The sequence below is a fragment of the Sphaeroforma arctica genome (genome assembly GCF_001186125.1).
Source record: "Sphaeroforma arctica JP610 unplaced genomic scaffold supercont1.965, whole genome shotgun sequence".
NCBI lineage: Eukaryota > Ichthyosporea > Ichthyophonida > Sphaeroforma > Sphaeroforma arctica.
Window position 1 is genome coordinate 2199 of NW_014039593.1, and position 14196 is coordinate 16394.

A 14196-nucleotide genomic window follows, 5' to 3' on the forward strand; every position below is an offset into this window, starting at 1 on the left:
GCATACTTTAGGCATACAGAAAACATACATACTTATTTACGTACAAACTTTCATACATACATGTCTACATACATATTTTAAACGTATATATATATATATGTTGTGTCTCATGCCCATGGTGTGACTGCTTGTGCCTCCATCTTTATACACTGATGTGCTTGTAGTGAGCTTGTTAAGAACGTTAAACCAAAAAAGACTTGGTATGACTTTGTGGTGATCTTAAGTTGCTGTGGAATGGCACGTCTGCCATTTCGCTAGAATTCAAAACAAATCACTTACTTCAGCGTCAACATGTATATTGTATCACATTGGTTGCATTTTTGACATGCTTGTACAAACCAATGTAAGCTGAGTCGGCTTCGCCGGAGTCATGGACAGGTATTTTGCTTCATAATTCGCACAATTTAGTGTGTATACTCAGTTGTACAAATGAGCGAGGTTGGCCTAGGGTTGAATCAATGATCATAACCTTTCGCTATATTGAGGTGGATGTAGAGCAGACGTGAAGTTCTTGTTTAGATAACGGCTGATTAAAGCCTGATCCATCCTGTCAGACAGAGGGAATATGAATGGAATCCAAATGCAGATACAGCTGTGATTACGAATCAGTCTACATACAATATTACAATTAATATTAAAGTCAATGTGACAAAATCATGCGCAAAAATCTAGCTTATTGTTCTTAAGATGTTTTTGTTTTATCTTCTCACAGGCATGGTGTGTAAAACACAAAGTAGTCATTTTCTTAAGGCATCATTTAAAGTTAAATTATCATATATTATATTGTCGTTCTACTGTTCACGCGCCGGAATGTCAGATCGATGACAAAGAAAAGTCGCAATATATGACTATTGTGTGTGACATGTGTGCTACCCATCTAAGCTATGTGTCTAACAGTTGTAGTGAGATGACATCAATACCAAGTTTTTGACTCGGCTGATATTTTTGCCATTAGTGTTACGACCGTACTTCACTGTATCAAAATCAGCGATACATTTATTCAAGGCATGATGTTGTGGAGTACATACGCTAAAGAATTTCTTTTAAACAGTGATGCATATTTAAACGAAATATTGACTTGCGTATAGTTTTCGATAAATTACTGTCTGGTTGAACACTTAAACGGTTCGTCAGTAGACCTGCATGAGATTTATATTTCTGTAAACATGTCACGGTTTGTATGAACTTTTAAAATTCCATATAACATATACTTTCGTACTTCTTATCACTGTCGACGCTGTATAGTTGCAATCCGCCTTTAGAATCTGTTTATGCTTCTAGATATTTATTAACTGGGTTCAGGTACAGTATTAAAAAACGTGCAGTATATCTGATGGTATACTAAAGCCAAAACGATTGTAAATGCACCGCACATGGGATTAACCTCAGCTTCGCCTTCTTGGCGACGGCGGCGCGACTGGAATGCAGATTCGTTGGTTTGATTGGGGTTGACAGCATCGTTGTCACAGTCAGTGTCGGCTATGACAAGCACCTTAATGGTGGCCCCAATGTCAGCTACAGGCTTGCACCCTTGACCAATCTGTGGTGAATAGTACGAGTAGGCACTCGAATCAAGGAGAAATTCCACAGTTTAGCTGGCACCAGCTTCAAGATTGATCTTCTCAAACGCCTTGAGCATCTTGACCTCGGGCTCGGCGGACTGGCGGTATTCCTGGCTAAGGAACAACATAACTGTTTCCTTGCCGGCGCGATCACCAGTGTTTGTTACGTTTACGGATACGCTGACGTTGCCATTTACCATGTCGCCCACCATCAAATCGGCGTACTCAAAGGTCGAGTATCCCATACCGTGTCCGAATTTACACTCTATTTCGCAGTCGACAACTTCGAACTTGTTGGCTTCCGAGGTGCAGATCTCGGAGGGCAAGTGGTAGTACACGAGTGGGATATTGCCGGCATGTTTTGGGTAGCTGAAGGGTAGTTTTCCATTTGGATTAACATCGCCATAGATTATCTCAGAAATAGCGACACCGCCCGACGTGCATGGTAGCATAGCCACTAGCATGGCGTCTACAACATCTGCTACACCATCTAGCAAGCGAGGACGGCCCTCAACTAGCACCAGAACAACCTTAGTGCCGGTAGCAGCGAGTGCCTTAATATACTCATGTTGTCCGATAGGTAAAGAAAGATCGTTGATATCTCCAGGTTTTTCCGTGTACGAGTGCTCACCGGCTACCACAATGGTGTATTCAGAGGACTTTGCGGCTTCAATCGATGCATCATAGTCGTCAGCCTGGGAACCGTCTATGTTGACACCTACATGACCTTGCACTGATCTATTGTCAGCTTGCATAGCAGTTAGAATAGTGTCATAGTCCGCATATGGCACGCTGTCTTCATAGCCCTGCCACAAAACAGTCCATCCACCGCACATGAAGCCCATATTATCGGCTGTAGGTCCTGTGACGAGCACATTTGCCTCCTTAGCAATCGGAAGTACCGAGTTGTTGTTCTTAACCAGAACGACTGACTCACGCGCCAACTCCAAAGCAAGGTCTTGATCCGACTGCTGACCGACAGCCAATGCCAATTCTTCACCTGGTACGGGCGTGTCAAACATCCTAAGGTCAAACTTCAGCTCTAAAATCCGCTCAACAGATTCATCAATACGTTCTTGGCTAAATTCCCCTTCGTTCACCAACTGGATACGAATGTCAATAAAATCATCGGAATTGGGTACCATATTCAAGTCCATGGAGGTCTGATTAGTGGCAATCTCCACGGATTGCTCCTTGCTGGTTGCTATTCTGTGGCGATCTTTGAGGTTGTAGACCTCGTTGTAGTCAATGACAAGCATACCATCAAAGCCCATGTCATTTCTTAGAAGATCAACAGTCATTTCCATAGAGGCAGTCACTGGCACTCCATTGATAGAATTGAAACCTATCATTGCCGATTTGGCTTGAGCATCTACCACCGCTGCACGGAATGGTTCAGCATGATAGTTGAACAGCTCATAGTCGCTGATACGAGAATTGGCATAATCTTTGCCATTGCTAGCAGCACCATAGCTAATGAAGTGCTTCAAGCACGCAGCTACATCTCCGTTCGCCTGAATACCTTTGGTGATGGCCACTGACATCATCTTGTTCACGAAAGGATCCTCACCAAAAGACTCGTAGAAACGTGGACAACGTGGGTCCGCAGCAATATCACTAATGGGTCCAAAAGTACATGGGATACCGGCCCCAGCAGTATCCTTACCAGTGACCTCACCCATCTTCTCAACCAGTTCTAAATTGAACGACGCAGACGCACTGATTTGCTGGCCAAAGAGTGTGGAGCCCTGTAGTAGGTTCCGTCGTGCACGTTCTCAATACCAAAGATCATTGGTATATCTAGTCGAGAGGCATTGAGAGTAGCTGTTTGTATATGGCTCATCACTTCACGCCATTGCGATGCATTCCATCCCGTGGTATTGTCAGATTGTATCCCACCTGCATACGGGGATTGCAAGTACGAGCCGACACCTCTACCAGCGTAGAATGCGAGCTTCTCCTCATCGAGAGCCATTGTTTCGTGATTGAAGAACATCTCGAGGTTAATCTGGGTCATCTGTCCTACTTTCTCCTCAAGTGTCATGCTTGACAGCAGCTCGGTCACGTTGGCTGATGAATCGACAGCGGTAGGCTGTGCCATTGTGGCCGAAACCATGGCAATGAGAATTATTTCCAGTGCCTTACGCATAATGAAAAGTGCCAGGATACTATAAGGTTGTCAAAATTTTGTGTGCTTTGTGATTGACTTCTGCACTTCCATTTATACCAATGTTAGTTGCCCGTGATCATGGGATGATGCCGCTCGACATACACCGTTTACATACATAGGGTTTGTGACTTTGTGGATCTCAGCGTTAATCATTCCAATTTCCGATTTCCATAGTTTTTTATTCATCGTTCGTCCCTATCGAGATGAAGGATTGTTCGCTTATTCTTCCTCGCTACCATATATATCCTTTTAGAGATCAAAACAGCATTCTTCAAACTTAATAGGTGTGCTCAATAGTTCTGTGTGCTTCATACCGATACATAAGAAGTCAAGAACTTCGCAACTTACCGTAAAGTGTTTTTTATAGTACTCTGCCAGTTGCCAATTGCTAATTGCCTATTATATGAAAGTGCATCTCATATCGCTCTCTCGTTGCCGCGTTTTCGGGACTCTACATATGCTATTTGTTTTATTAACATATTCAGCCGGAAACGAGTCAATCTTGGACATCTCGTTTAATCGTTTTGTTGTCTTATTTGTTTTTTAACTTTTTAATGTCTGACATATGTAATTAGTATTTACAACCGCAGAAAAGCCGCTACTGCGGTTGTATTTTGAAATAAAAGTGGATTCGAAATTTCTTTGTACTCACCTCCTCGAGTTCTTTTATTTTTTATATATAGCGAGTATAGTAAATAGCGTGGCGAAGCCTCAAGAGTCCGGTGTATTTAGTCAGTGCTGTCAACCCTCAATGACTGAGAGAGTCAAAAACATATACAAAAAAAGCCACCCCCCCTTCCCCGCCTCCGGGAGCCCAGTACCCCAGTCCCTCACGAAAAACTCGGTTTATTTTTAACCCTCGTCTCACGGTCTCTGGGCTCTGGCAGACGTCCCTCATCAAGGCTCAAACTTCCAAAGTCTCAAACCATTAACACAAATAACCAAACTTACCAAGGTGACTAAATGTAATATGAGCCTTTGCCGCGTTTACCCATGACGTGGGCCTATTGTGCTGGCTGCCCGCTGCCGCCTTCTACAGTCTCTCTAGCAGGAAAATTCTTAAAGGGGGCTAACATTGGGTAAAACATGTCAATATATAAATAACTTCCAAATAAAATTCCATAAGATTGTCGAGATATCTCTCAAGTTGAAGTGACTACATTTAAAAAAAAAAATTCATACGTTCTCTCCAGTCTCTGATCCTTTTCTTTAATTATTTTAATCACATTTAGGAAAGTTTGACAAAAGCTACTTTCAATTTAGTCCAGCAGTTGAATGTTGTTGTTTTTTTCATCCCAGCCCCGAGTGTCCATATCATAACACTTCTCTATCGTTCGTTCCTCGACGATGGCCTGGAAAGGCGGGCACGTCAAATATGATCAAATCCGAATAGGGTATGGCATGAAACTCACGGTTGAATTCTCGATACCTCCTCAGGGCTCAGGAGACGATTAGAAAACTCCGCTTGTGATAGTCATAAGGTGGCTCCATCTACCTCTCTATATACAGAGCGAACGTACTGTTGCCCGTGACCAGCATCCGGCAGTCCCGTCAACATGCTGAAGATGGTTTGTAATCCGACCGAATACCGCGTACTCCACTCAATCCAAAGATACAGCAGAATCCTCGCGTGTTCTTCGATCTCTAGAGTGCCAGTCTGCGGGGTAAGTCTATAACCAATCTACACCGTGACAAACAAAAAGCCGAGAACGCCACATCAGCCGCACCGCTCACGAGTAAATCCGGCTCGTTCGTAATCCCAGATAACGGGTCTTGGTGCTGGCTTCATTTCATGCACGAAGCAATTTGTCGATGCAACTTCAGTTTGGGTTTCACTGGGGTGAACGACAGACGTATTGTTTATCAATTTTTACTATGCACGATTGAGATAGGAGGGGTGCGGCCCGGCACCATTGCCTCGCCTGCACTGTTGTCGATTTCCTTGTGTACCAGTGCGGCCGTCTGTCGGCAACTATACGTTTCCTATGTGCAGTTGCATCATTCTGCCAAAGGCAACTGATTCCCCTTACCTCCATACGCACAGCTGTAAACGTTCAAACGTCCAAACATCCCTTTGAAGGCACGTCAGTTCGTGCCTAAGCACTATACTACCGCACAGTCCGTTCATAGGCGGTTAAGCTGGCGTCCCGCTTCTTGCGCTCCTTCGCACTCGATGACCGGCCCTTCTTATCCTTCGCGTTTCTGCCAGATTTCTCGTACGGCCCCTTGGTAGTAGTCCTACCGTACGCTCTCGGACCGGATTTGGTGGATGAGTTTCCACGCGATTTCCCGCCGTTGCTTCCATACGGACTCGAGCCTACGCTTGGATTCAAACGTCTTTCCACTCTTTCTCTTTGTCTTCGGGGTTCGATGTTTGGATCTTTTTCCGGCTTTGGATTCAGCTCCCATGCAAGGTCGGAATAATGACCCGGCATTTGTTGGCGTTTCTCGTAGAACTTCAGCTTCGGGGGTTTCCATTTCTTAAACTGATAGAATGATGCGGAAGTGATGTCCATGGGATATATTTTAAGAAAATGTATGCACAAGCTTATCCCCAGAATTTCCTGGACACAGGCCATCACTGAAAACATATTACATTGAAACGCAAAATTTGATTTTTCCAATGTGATAGCGTATACCAGATTGCACAGAATCTTTCCAGGCAACACAAATACACTACAAGTGTATAACACGGCGACCGCAATTTATATGACAGCGTACGTACAAGCTAATGTTATAGCAAAAAAAGACATCCAATAGACCCTGGGATCTACAGACTAATACCTACATCAGCACACATCCACGACAGATTCGTGCATTTAACACGACCAGCACATTAATCAACTCTACGTGCGCATCGCAAAGAAGCGTGCGATCGATTGATTAATACACACTTCTACAACAAACCAACTACGCTCAATACCGTTACTATCACGTGACTTACCGCGTCCTTGTATCGGATATCCGTCACAGCCCAGTCGTTATCCAGGTCGTTCTTGAGACACAACGCCTTGGCCTGATCCCAGTATTCGGTGGCGTCCATCTCAAAGGCGAGTTTTCGGAGCTTCATCATATAGTTAGGTTTAGGGGTTCCCCGATTGTCGCACAGGTGTTGCACCAATTCCACCGCTTTCTGGAACGCACCGGCCCTGTCCACAGTTGCAATTCAGAAGCCAAGCGTACAGATTGAGTGATATGACAGCAGACAAAAGTCTCATATATATTCGTATCGGTGATGTGAGTGTGTGTGTTCACGTGCGGAGTGGGGCTATCTATGTACAAGAGCAGGATGCGTTTGATGTCTCCGTGCTACATGGAGACAGGCGTGTACAGCAGCGCAGCACGTAGAAGATAGGGGATAGTCGGGGACGCAAAATAAATAAATAGATATTAAATGTTATGTTCTATCACTTACGCAATGAATGTAATCCTAGACTAAATTATATTATCAGAACCAGGTTTGCGTGCATGTTCTTCAATACAGCACTCCGCCTCCTTACAGGCCGCTAAACGGTCACTATGGCAACCATAGGGGCAAAGCAGCGCCGTTGCCAGCAATAAAGCTGCCATTGCACACAGCAGACGTGGTGTTTATATGTGATATGATAAGCCGAACACAATCCTGTCCATAAAGTGTCAATCGGCACGAAGCAAAAGCCTAGTACACATCAAACTCATAAGGTAATGGAACACACGAATAGCCATAACCATAAGGCCTGTCAATCGACTAATACCAAGCGCGGCCTACACTGTACAGTAAGGTACGATAATAAAATAAATCCTCATCAACGTAGGATTGTAATAGCCATAACCCTAAGGCATATCAGACTAATATCAAGCGTAAGGTACGAGAATAAGTCCTCATCAACGGAGGATGCCAATTCAAACCCACACCACATACTCTGCGCATCCATTAATCAACGATAGGTGCATTTTCAAGTAGCCAGGCGTACACCGCACATCTGTATGGGCTCCTTTCTGCACCACACGTTTCTTGTTGGACTGCGTGGTGGTGGCCAGTGTTGACTCCCCAGTGTCCGTGTTCGAGCCAGAGGTCGTGTCCGATTTCTCTGCCGAAACGAATGGGACTCTGTCCCATGCATCTGTGATATGAAGCGAGCAAAGGTGATGTGAATACATACAGCCTTTCGGATTCTAGTTACAATCGGTTCGGAACCAGAATGGATATAAGGGCGTTGGTTTCAACCCATGTGTGCAGAAGAGGGCAAACCACTTCGTAGGAAAGGGCCGCTGTGAGCACACACACTTGACAGCACCTGATTGTCCGGCCATCTCAGAGAGTCCGATACTTTTAGGTTCAGGTGCACTAAGGAAATACTTGGCTACAACACTCTCGCACTATGGCCCAGAGACCCACACCACTCTCACACATCCCTACCATAACTTCTCACACCGAATACATATTGCCGCGCTAGTCAACAGTCCCATTGCAGCTTGCTATATCAAGCTCACGTCCCAGGGCTTGGAGATAAGGTATACCAAGCAATGCCAACTAGTTAGCTGGTAAGTACTTCTGCTAGCAGGTTAGCTTGTACACAATGGTTGTCTATGCAGTAGTAACTGACTTAGAAGGTTAGCTTGTACACAATGGTTGTCTATGCAGTAGTAACTGACTTAGAAGGTTAGCTTGTACACAATGGTTGTCTATGCAGTAGTAACTGACTTAGAACGGATTCAATAGCAAATAACCCCAGAGTTTGTAAGAAACTTGTGTGCAAAGATAGGCCAGTAACAACAATAACACGGCGTGGCATACCAAGCCATGCCTGGCAGCTTCTAAATAAGAATGTTATCAAGGATAGGCCAGCAACAATCTCGATGCGGCAATATGTACCAAGCAGTGTCTGTTCGTTTGCACTGTACAGAGGGTTGCTTGAAATCATGGGACGCCACTCAAACTAGAAACGCTCTGAGATTCGACAACGACCGTACACTTCCGCATATTACTATCGTCCGTATAGCAGATAACAAATACCAAATAGAAACAGTGCAACTGAGTCTGTCAAATACGAATTCTGTGGACTAACCACAAAAATCTTAAACCCTGAACCCTGATTGGACAAGTGTACATACCTTTTGCATAAGGGTCTTGGCCGAAAGGTACAGGAGCTATCCTCTTTTCCAAATACTCTTCGTAGAGATCGAAGGCTGTGTTCATACGCTTCAGAGCAACAGCACAGGAAATCACCGCGCGATAGCACTCGGTGTTTGGTTTAACACCTGTCAAGGCCTGTGTGCGATAAGCGTACATGCAGTGAGCTACAGTATTTCTGTGATACACACACATGTAGATGAACAACTACTATGAATATTAATACATACATACATACAAAAACATAATATATACATATATTTACGTACACATTTATATTTAAGAGAGAGAGAGAGAGAGAGAGAGAGATACATATATATATATACATGAATATAAATATATGCATATACCTACACTACACAATATATATATATATATATATATATATATATATATATATATATATATATATATATGCATATACATATATGTATATACATATCTAAATAAATATATAAAAATATCTCAATAAATATATAAAAATATCTCAATAAATATATGGGAGTGTCGTATATATACGGTTGCCAAGCATCCATGCCTATAAACACGCCGATGAGAAGAGATTCAGACGATGACTAGGGCCACGCATTGGAAACAGAGTGCACACGGGATGCAAAACAACTGCGGACCATCTACAGTGAACGCAGGTGTGTGTATGTTCTCGAGTGCACCATAGCTCAGGTGGTGTGGTAGATCAACGGTGCACCATCAACGTATAATGAAATATTACAGCTGTATGTGGGTTGGGAGAAACCATCACAGGCTATTTACGCTTTGCGGGTATATACTATGGTCCCTAAACCCTAAGACCGGATGTATGGGTTGGCTCGATCTCGGAGTAGCAAAAAAAAAATGGGGTCAATCCTTTTGTAGAGTATTTGAGCACATTTCTGAGATCAGAAGCGCTTGGACAGATTTATAGAGAAAAAACTCTTCAGCGAGAAGAGACGATCCCAACACCATAGCACCCCAAATGGTATGTGCGTGCAACCGATTTCCATTCGAACCCCCTGCATAGGGTTCAGGTCACAATCAGGTTCAAATACACACATCTTCGAACACACCGGCACATGAAGCAACAACTGCAGCAACACGAGTGACATCAATGCCTACGCACAAGTACAAAATAAGTATCATCCAGGACAAGCATATATGTTCACTTCGATAAATCTGTACGCACTGCTGCAGGCACACCCCACCTCCGTATGTTGCATCACTCCATACATCCAGATATAAACATACACACAAGCATACATACACACACACACATGCACACACACACACATACATACATACATACATACATGCATGCATACATACACATACATTCGCACTCTCTCGTCACACACACACCTCGAGATTTCGCAGTAGGTCCAGTGACTTGTCCAATTGGTAACTCCATGAGTACGCCTCTATGAGGGCGTTGACCGAGTAGATGTCATGACCAGATCCATCAGCCTGTAACGGAGCACCAATGTGTAATTGGAGTAGGGAGTGAGCAAAAGTGAGTCACAGAGGAGTGAAGGAGGCGACATAGAAACACCACCGCTCGGCACGGGGTGCAATGGAAGGGCTGCGCGAGAGCTAAGCTAAGCAAACTTGAGGTGAACCAAGGTGACCCTGGATGAAATTTGGTAGATACTAGTACAGTGCGTGCAGCTGAACAACCCTAAGTCACACACAGTCACTGTAACACGCAGCTATGGGTAGTGTGTTCAGGAGTACAGCGATTTGTTTGTTTGTTTGAATCGGACCCAAGACATCTGTTTTGAGTGTGCAGAGCCGTGGAGAGGGAACAAGTATGCGCAATGACAACACACATATATACACACACACACGCTCGCAAGCTCATAGCCTGGCGTGCATGTTCAATTGAGCAAAGATCACTAAACATACACAGTCCACTACAACCACTCATGACAAATCTACTTCGATTCTGTGAACAATGGCTTTGCATGATAAGGTACGCACGTATGTGTTGGAGAATACGTATTTATACCGGGCGCGTAGTAAAACACGGTAACATGCGGTCGTTGTATTGACACACTCCACCACTCTTGATAGCGCGATAACCAGCTCAAAAAGATCAGCGAGCACACTATAGCAACCAGGGACTTAATATATATATATACATATGTGTGTGTGTATGTGTGTGTATATATCAAGGTACGTACTTTCATGCGAGATACAGCGGTATCGACGAATTTGAGCAGACTCGCGACGTTTGGCTTGGGATTGAGTGATAGTTGTGTAGCAGATGGATCTGTGACTGCCGACCCGCTACTTGCGTTCACCTTCTCCTTCTCCAATAGATCTTGGGCGTCCTTCAATGCCTTATCTGTAGGCAAAAATAGAATACATTGTATTGTATCAATGCCTGCAAAGCTTTCATTGTAAATAAAGGCATGAAGATTAATACTTTAACGTAAATACAGAAGGAATACACAAATGTCTGCAACCCAACACCCATATAAAGGTCTTATTACTATATATATATATTATACCGCTCTCAGCATTATACATGTACGTAAATATTGCATACCATCGCGTGTGAGCTTACAGACGTTCTACAGAAGAACCAATGAGCCTCAAAATTATATATATGGATTTGTATCATAGCGAGTGAAATGAAATTATTTTAAAGTATCCCACGAAGGTCACACCAATACTTTAAGTAATGTGCAAAGCAAATACCTTCACGTGTGAGCTCGGCTAGCTCGCCCAGATCACCGGCATCCTCCATGACAATGCGACCCAAATCTTTGTAAGAGAGCATCCTGTGTTCTGCTGACGTCGCACGTGCGAGTGCTAAGGGCGCCTCGTGACGAATGGCTCGGGTGTACACCTACAGATGAACGCAAGCGTACTATTACTATATATATATATATATATATATGGAACATGTGTGAATCATTATTGAGGCTTATGCACATGCATAAAATCTGCTTCAGTTCAGGCTGTTTAAAACTATTAGTCACTCCACTCACCTTCAACAGCTGCGTGTACATGCGTCGTGACGGCTGCATGGCATAGAGATTGTATGGATCAGCATCCGACAATCTGCAGAATAGAAACAAGTGACCAAAAATACGCATTAGACATATCCCATGGAGAGCAGATCACATCGAGACCAATCAAATACATACAAACATGGATATAAGCCTGTCCCGGTTGGTAGGCAACGTATATTCGTAGTAAACCAATTTGTGCAATACAGATGAAAAGTACCCGTACACGCAGAATAATAACGCAGCACTCCACTCACTCACTCGCATATGTACGAAGAAACGCAGACAGCTATCTGCTCAGTATGCTAGTTTTAACGTATGATGTAAGGACCCACTAAGACTTGGATGATTGCCAATTAAGTGGGTAGAGAACACGGCCAGATATGTATGGATATACCCCCGGAACGCACACGCACATACAAACACCCTAACCTCGACTACTCTCGATATGTTTGAGTGTAAGGCGTGCCCCTTCCTGCACAACCTATATGGGAAATTCCGCATAAGGTTTAAAACACAGGCGTGCGTAATCAGCATCCAAGGTATGCAAACCTTGGACAGGCCCGGGTGCGCTATTATAAACGTTTACGGATTGATATATATATATATATATATTTATAAGTATATATATATATATGAAAGCCACCGAAATATTTATTTTAATTGAGTCGGATAGAAATCAAAATCAAAGCCCGGGCGGGCGCTATTGTAAACTTATACAGACAGATAACGAAAGCGACCGGAATACCGCTATAATTGATTCTGATATAAATCACGCTCAAAGTCTGTGCGCGCTAATATAAACTTTTACGGATAGGTGTATACATGGAAGCCACCGCCACCGATATACCCGTTTTAAAAGTCGAATACAAAAGCTCAAAGATTGAGCATGTAATACCTACGATACATATATCTATCGTCTCGAGCATACATATACTTATAGGTACACTGACACCCACAAGCGACTACAAAGGCTCAAAACAACAATTAGAAAGTTTAAACTGACGTGACCCACCTACACAACCACACATGTGCGCAATGATTCAAATGAGGAAAAAGCATAGTAGTCACAGACATGCACTTTCAATATCCAATCAACACCTATCCCATATTCACGTACAACATTCAAACGTACGCCACTGCGTTCAAGACACCAAAATCGCTACAAAAAGTATTGAATATGAACGCTTTAACGTAGTTTCAATACACACCACTGCCATGTCTCAATATACCAGTCACACATCTATCGCACTTTGATTTAGAATCAATGCCCTGGATCTATATTCCAGTCACACAGCTGTAAACCCCACACTAAAAACCATTAACGTTTATACATCCTGACCACCCACCGATTTCAAATACACTAAAGCGCTGTTAATGTATCCATATCTCAGCCACCTACCTGATCCCTCTTCAACATGCGCTGATGCAACTCTCTCACAATCAATATACATATGACCCTGTATTCATATCCCACCCACCCGCCTGCTGCATATTCAGTATACTATGCTGCTGTTCACTCACAATCACAATACACATGAGCCTGTAGCATATACCCCCACCCACCTGTTGCATAGTCAACATGCGCTGATGCCTGATGTTGTTCACTCACAATCACTATACATACATGAACCTGAATCATATCCCACCCACCCACCTATTCCATATTGAACATACGCTGACACTTTTCAATCACAATCAATATATACACAAGAAGTCTGTATCCACATCCCACCCACCCACCTGTTCCATATTCAACATACGCTGACACTTTTCACTCACAATCAATATATACACAAGAAGCCTGTATCCACATCCCACCCACCCACCTGTTCCATATCTGATGCGCGGATCGCACATTGCCCGCCTGAGCGCAACTATACAGCACATTGCACATCAGCATCTCCGACGGCAAGTGTCCGCTAGCAAGGTACAACGCCATGAGCTCAAACGTACGCTCGTGCATATCCGCACGCACTGAGGTGGCCCGGATGAGCGAGGTAAAGGTGTGTTCACACAGTGGTAACTGTTTCTCCTGCATCTCCATGAACAACTCCAGTGCGCGCTCTGACTCGCGTTTTAAGGCGCACGAGTTCATCATGGTGCCGTAGACTGTGGTGGGGGGGGGGGGGGTAAAGTGTGGTGAATTAGGTGTTTATGACATGAATATAATGCTGCCTAAAGCGAGGGCGAGTCATGGTACTTTAGAGTATCGAGTGCCGAGTGCAGAGTGCATAGCAGTGTCGTAGACTGTTGGGGTTGGTGTGGTTTAGTGTGATGTAGTGTGGTATTACAGGTGACTACGACAACTTTTAACCCGAAAAAGAAGTTCTAACTAATATG

The 14196-nt window shown here is 43.8% G+C and overlaps 3 protein-coding genes across 3 annotated transcripts; all 3 read right to left on the bottom strand.

Moving 5' to 3' along the window:
* Positions 1-1591: 1591 nt before the first annotated feature.
* Positions 1592-3244, bottom strand: SARC_09468 (hypothetical protein; the record flags this gene model as incomplete). Its single annotated transcript, XM_014296509.1, has 1 exon — positions 1592-3244. The coding sequence occupies one exon, from the start codon at positions 3242-3244 to the stop codon at positions 1592-1594; it is 1653 nt and encodes a 550-aa protein (XP_014151984.1).
* A 14-nt stretch (positions 3245-3258) lies between these two features.
* Positions 3259-3711, bottom strand: SARC_09469 (hypothetical protein; the record flags this gene model as incomplete). Its single annotated transcript, XM_014296510.1, has 1 exon — positions 3259-3711. One exon carries the CDS (start codon positions 3709-3711, stop codon positions 3259-3261), a length of 453 nt encoding a protein of 150 aa, XP_014151985.1.
* A 1204-nt stretch (positions 3712-4915) lies between these two features.
* Positions 4916-13973, bottom strand: SARC_09470 (hypothetical protein). The gene is made up of 9 exons (XM_014296511.1): positions 13683-13973; positions 11833-11905; positions 11540-11690; positions 11020-11183; positions 10199-10303; positions 8827-8983; positions 7634-7835; positions 6677-6881; positions 4916-6218 (listed from the first exon to the last, which is right to left on the bottom strand). Exons 1-9 carry the CDS (start codon positions 13952-13954, stop codon positions 5841-5843), a joined length of 1707 nt encoding a protein of 568 aa, XP_014151986.1. The 5' UTR covers positions 13955-13973; the 3' UTR covers positions 4916-5840.
* Between the last annotated feature and the right edge of the window lie 223 nt (positions 13974-14196).

What these genes read in the sequence shown, in the direction of transcription:
- SARC_09470 (XM_014296511.1), bottom strand. Translation starts at nt 13,954, where the DNA reads ATGATGAACTCGTGCGCCTTAAAACGCGAGTCAGAGCGCGCACTGGAG. An exon ending in TTGATTAATGGATGCGCAGA is followed by an intron (nt 6,882 to 7,633) that starts GTATGTGGTGTG and finishes AACTGTGGACAG; the next exon opens with GGCCGGTGCGTTCCAGAAAG. An exon ending in ATATCCGATACAAGGACGCG is followed by an intron (nt 6,219 to 6,676) that starts GTAAGTCACGTG and finishes TCATTCTATCAG; the next exon opens with TTTAAGAAATGGAAACCCCC.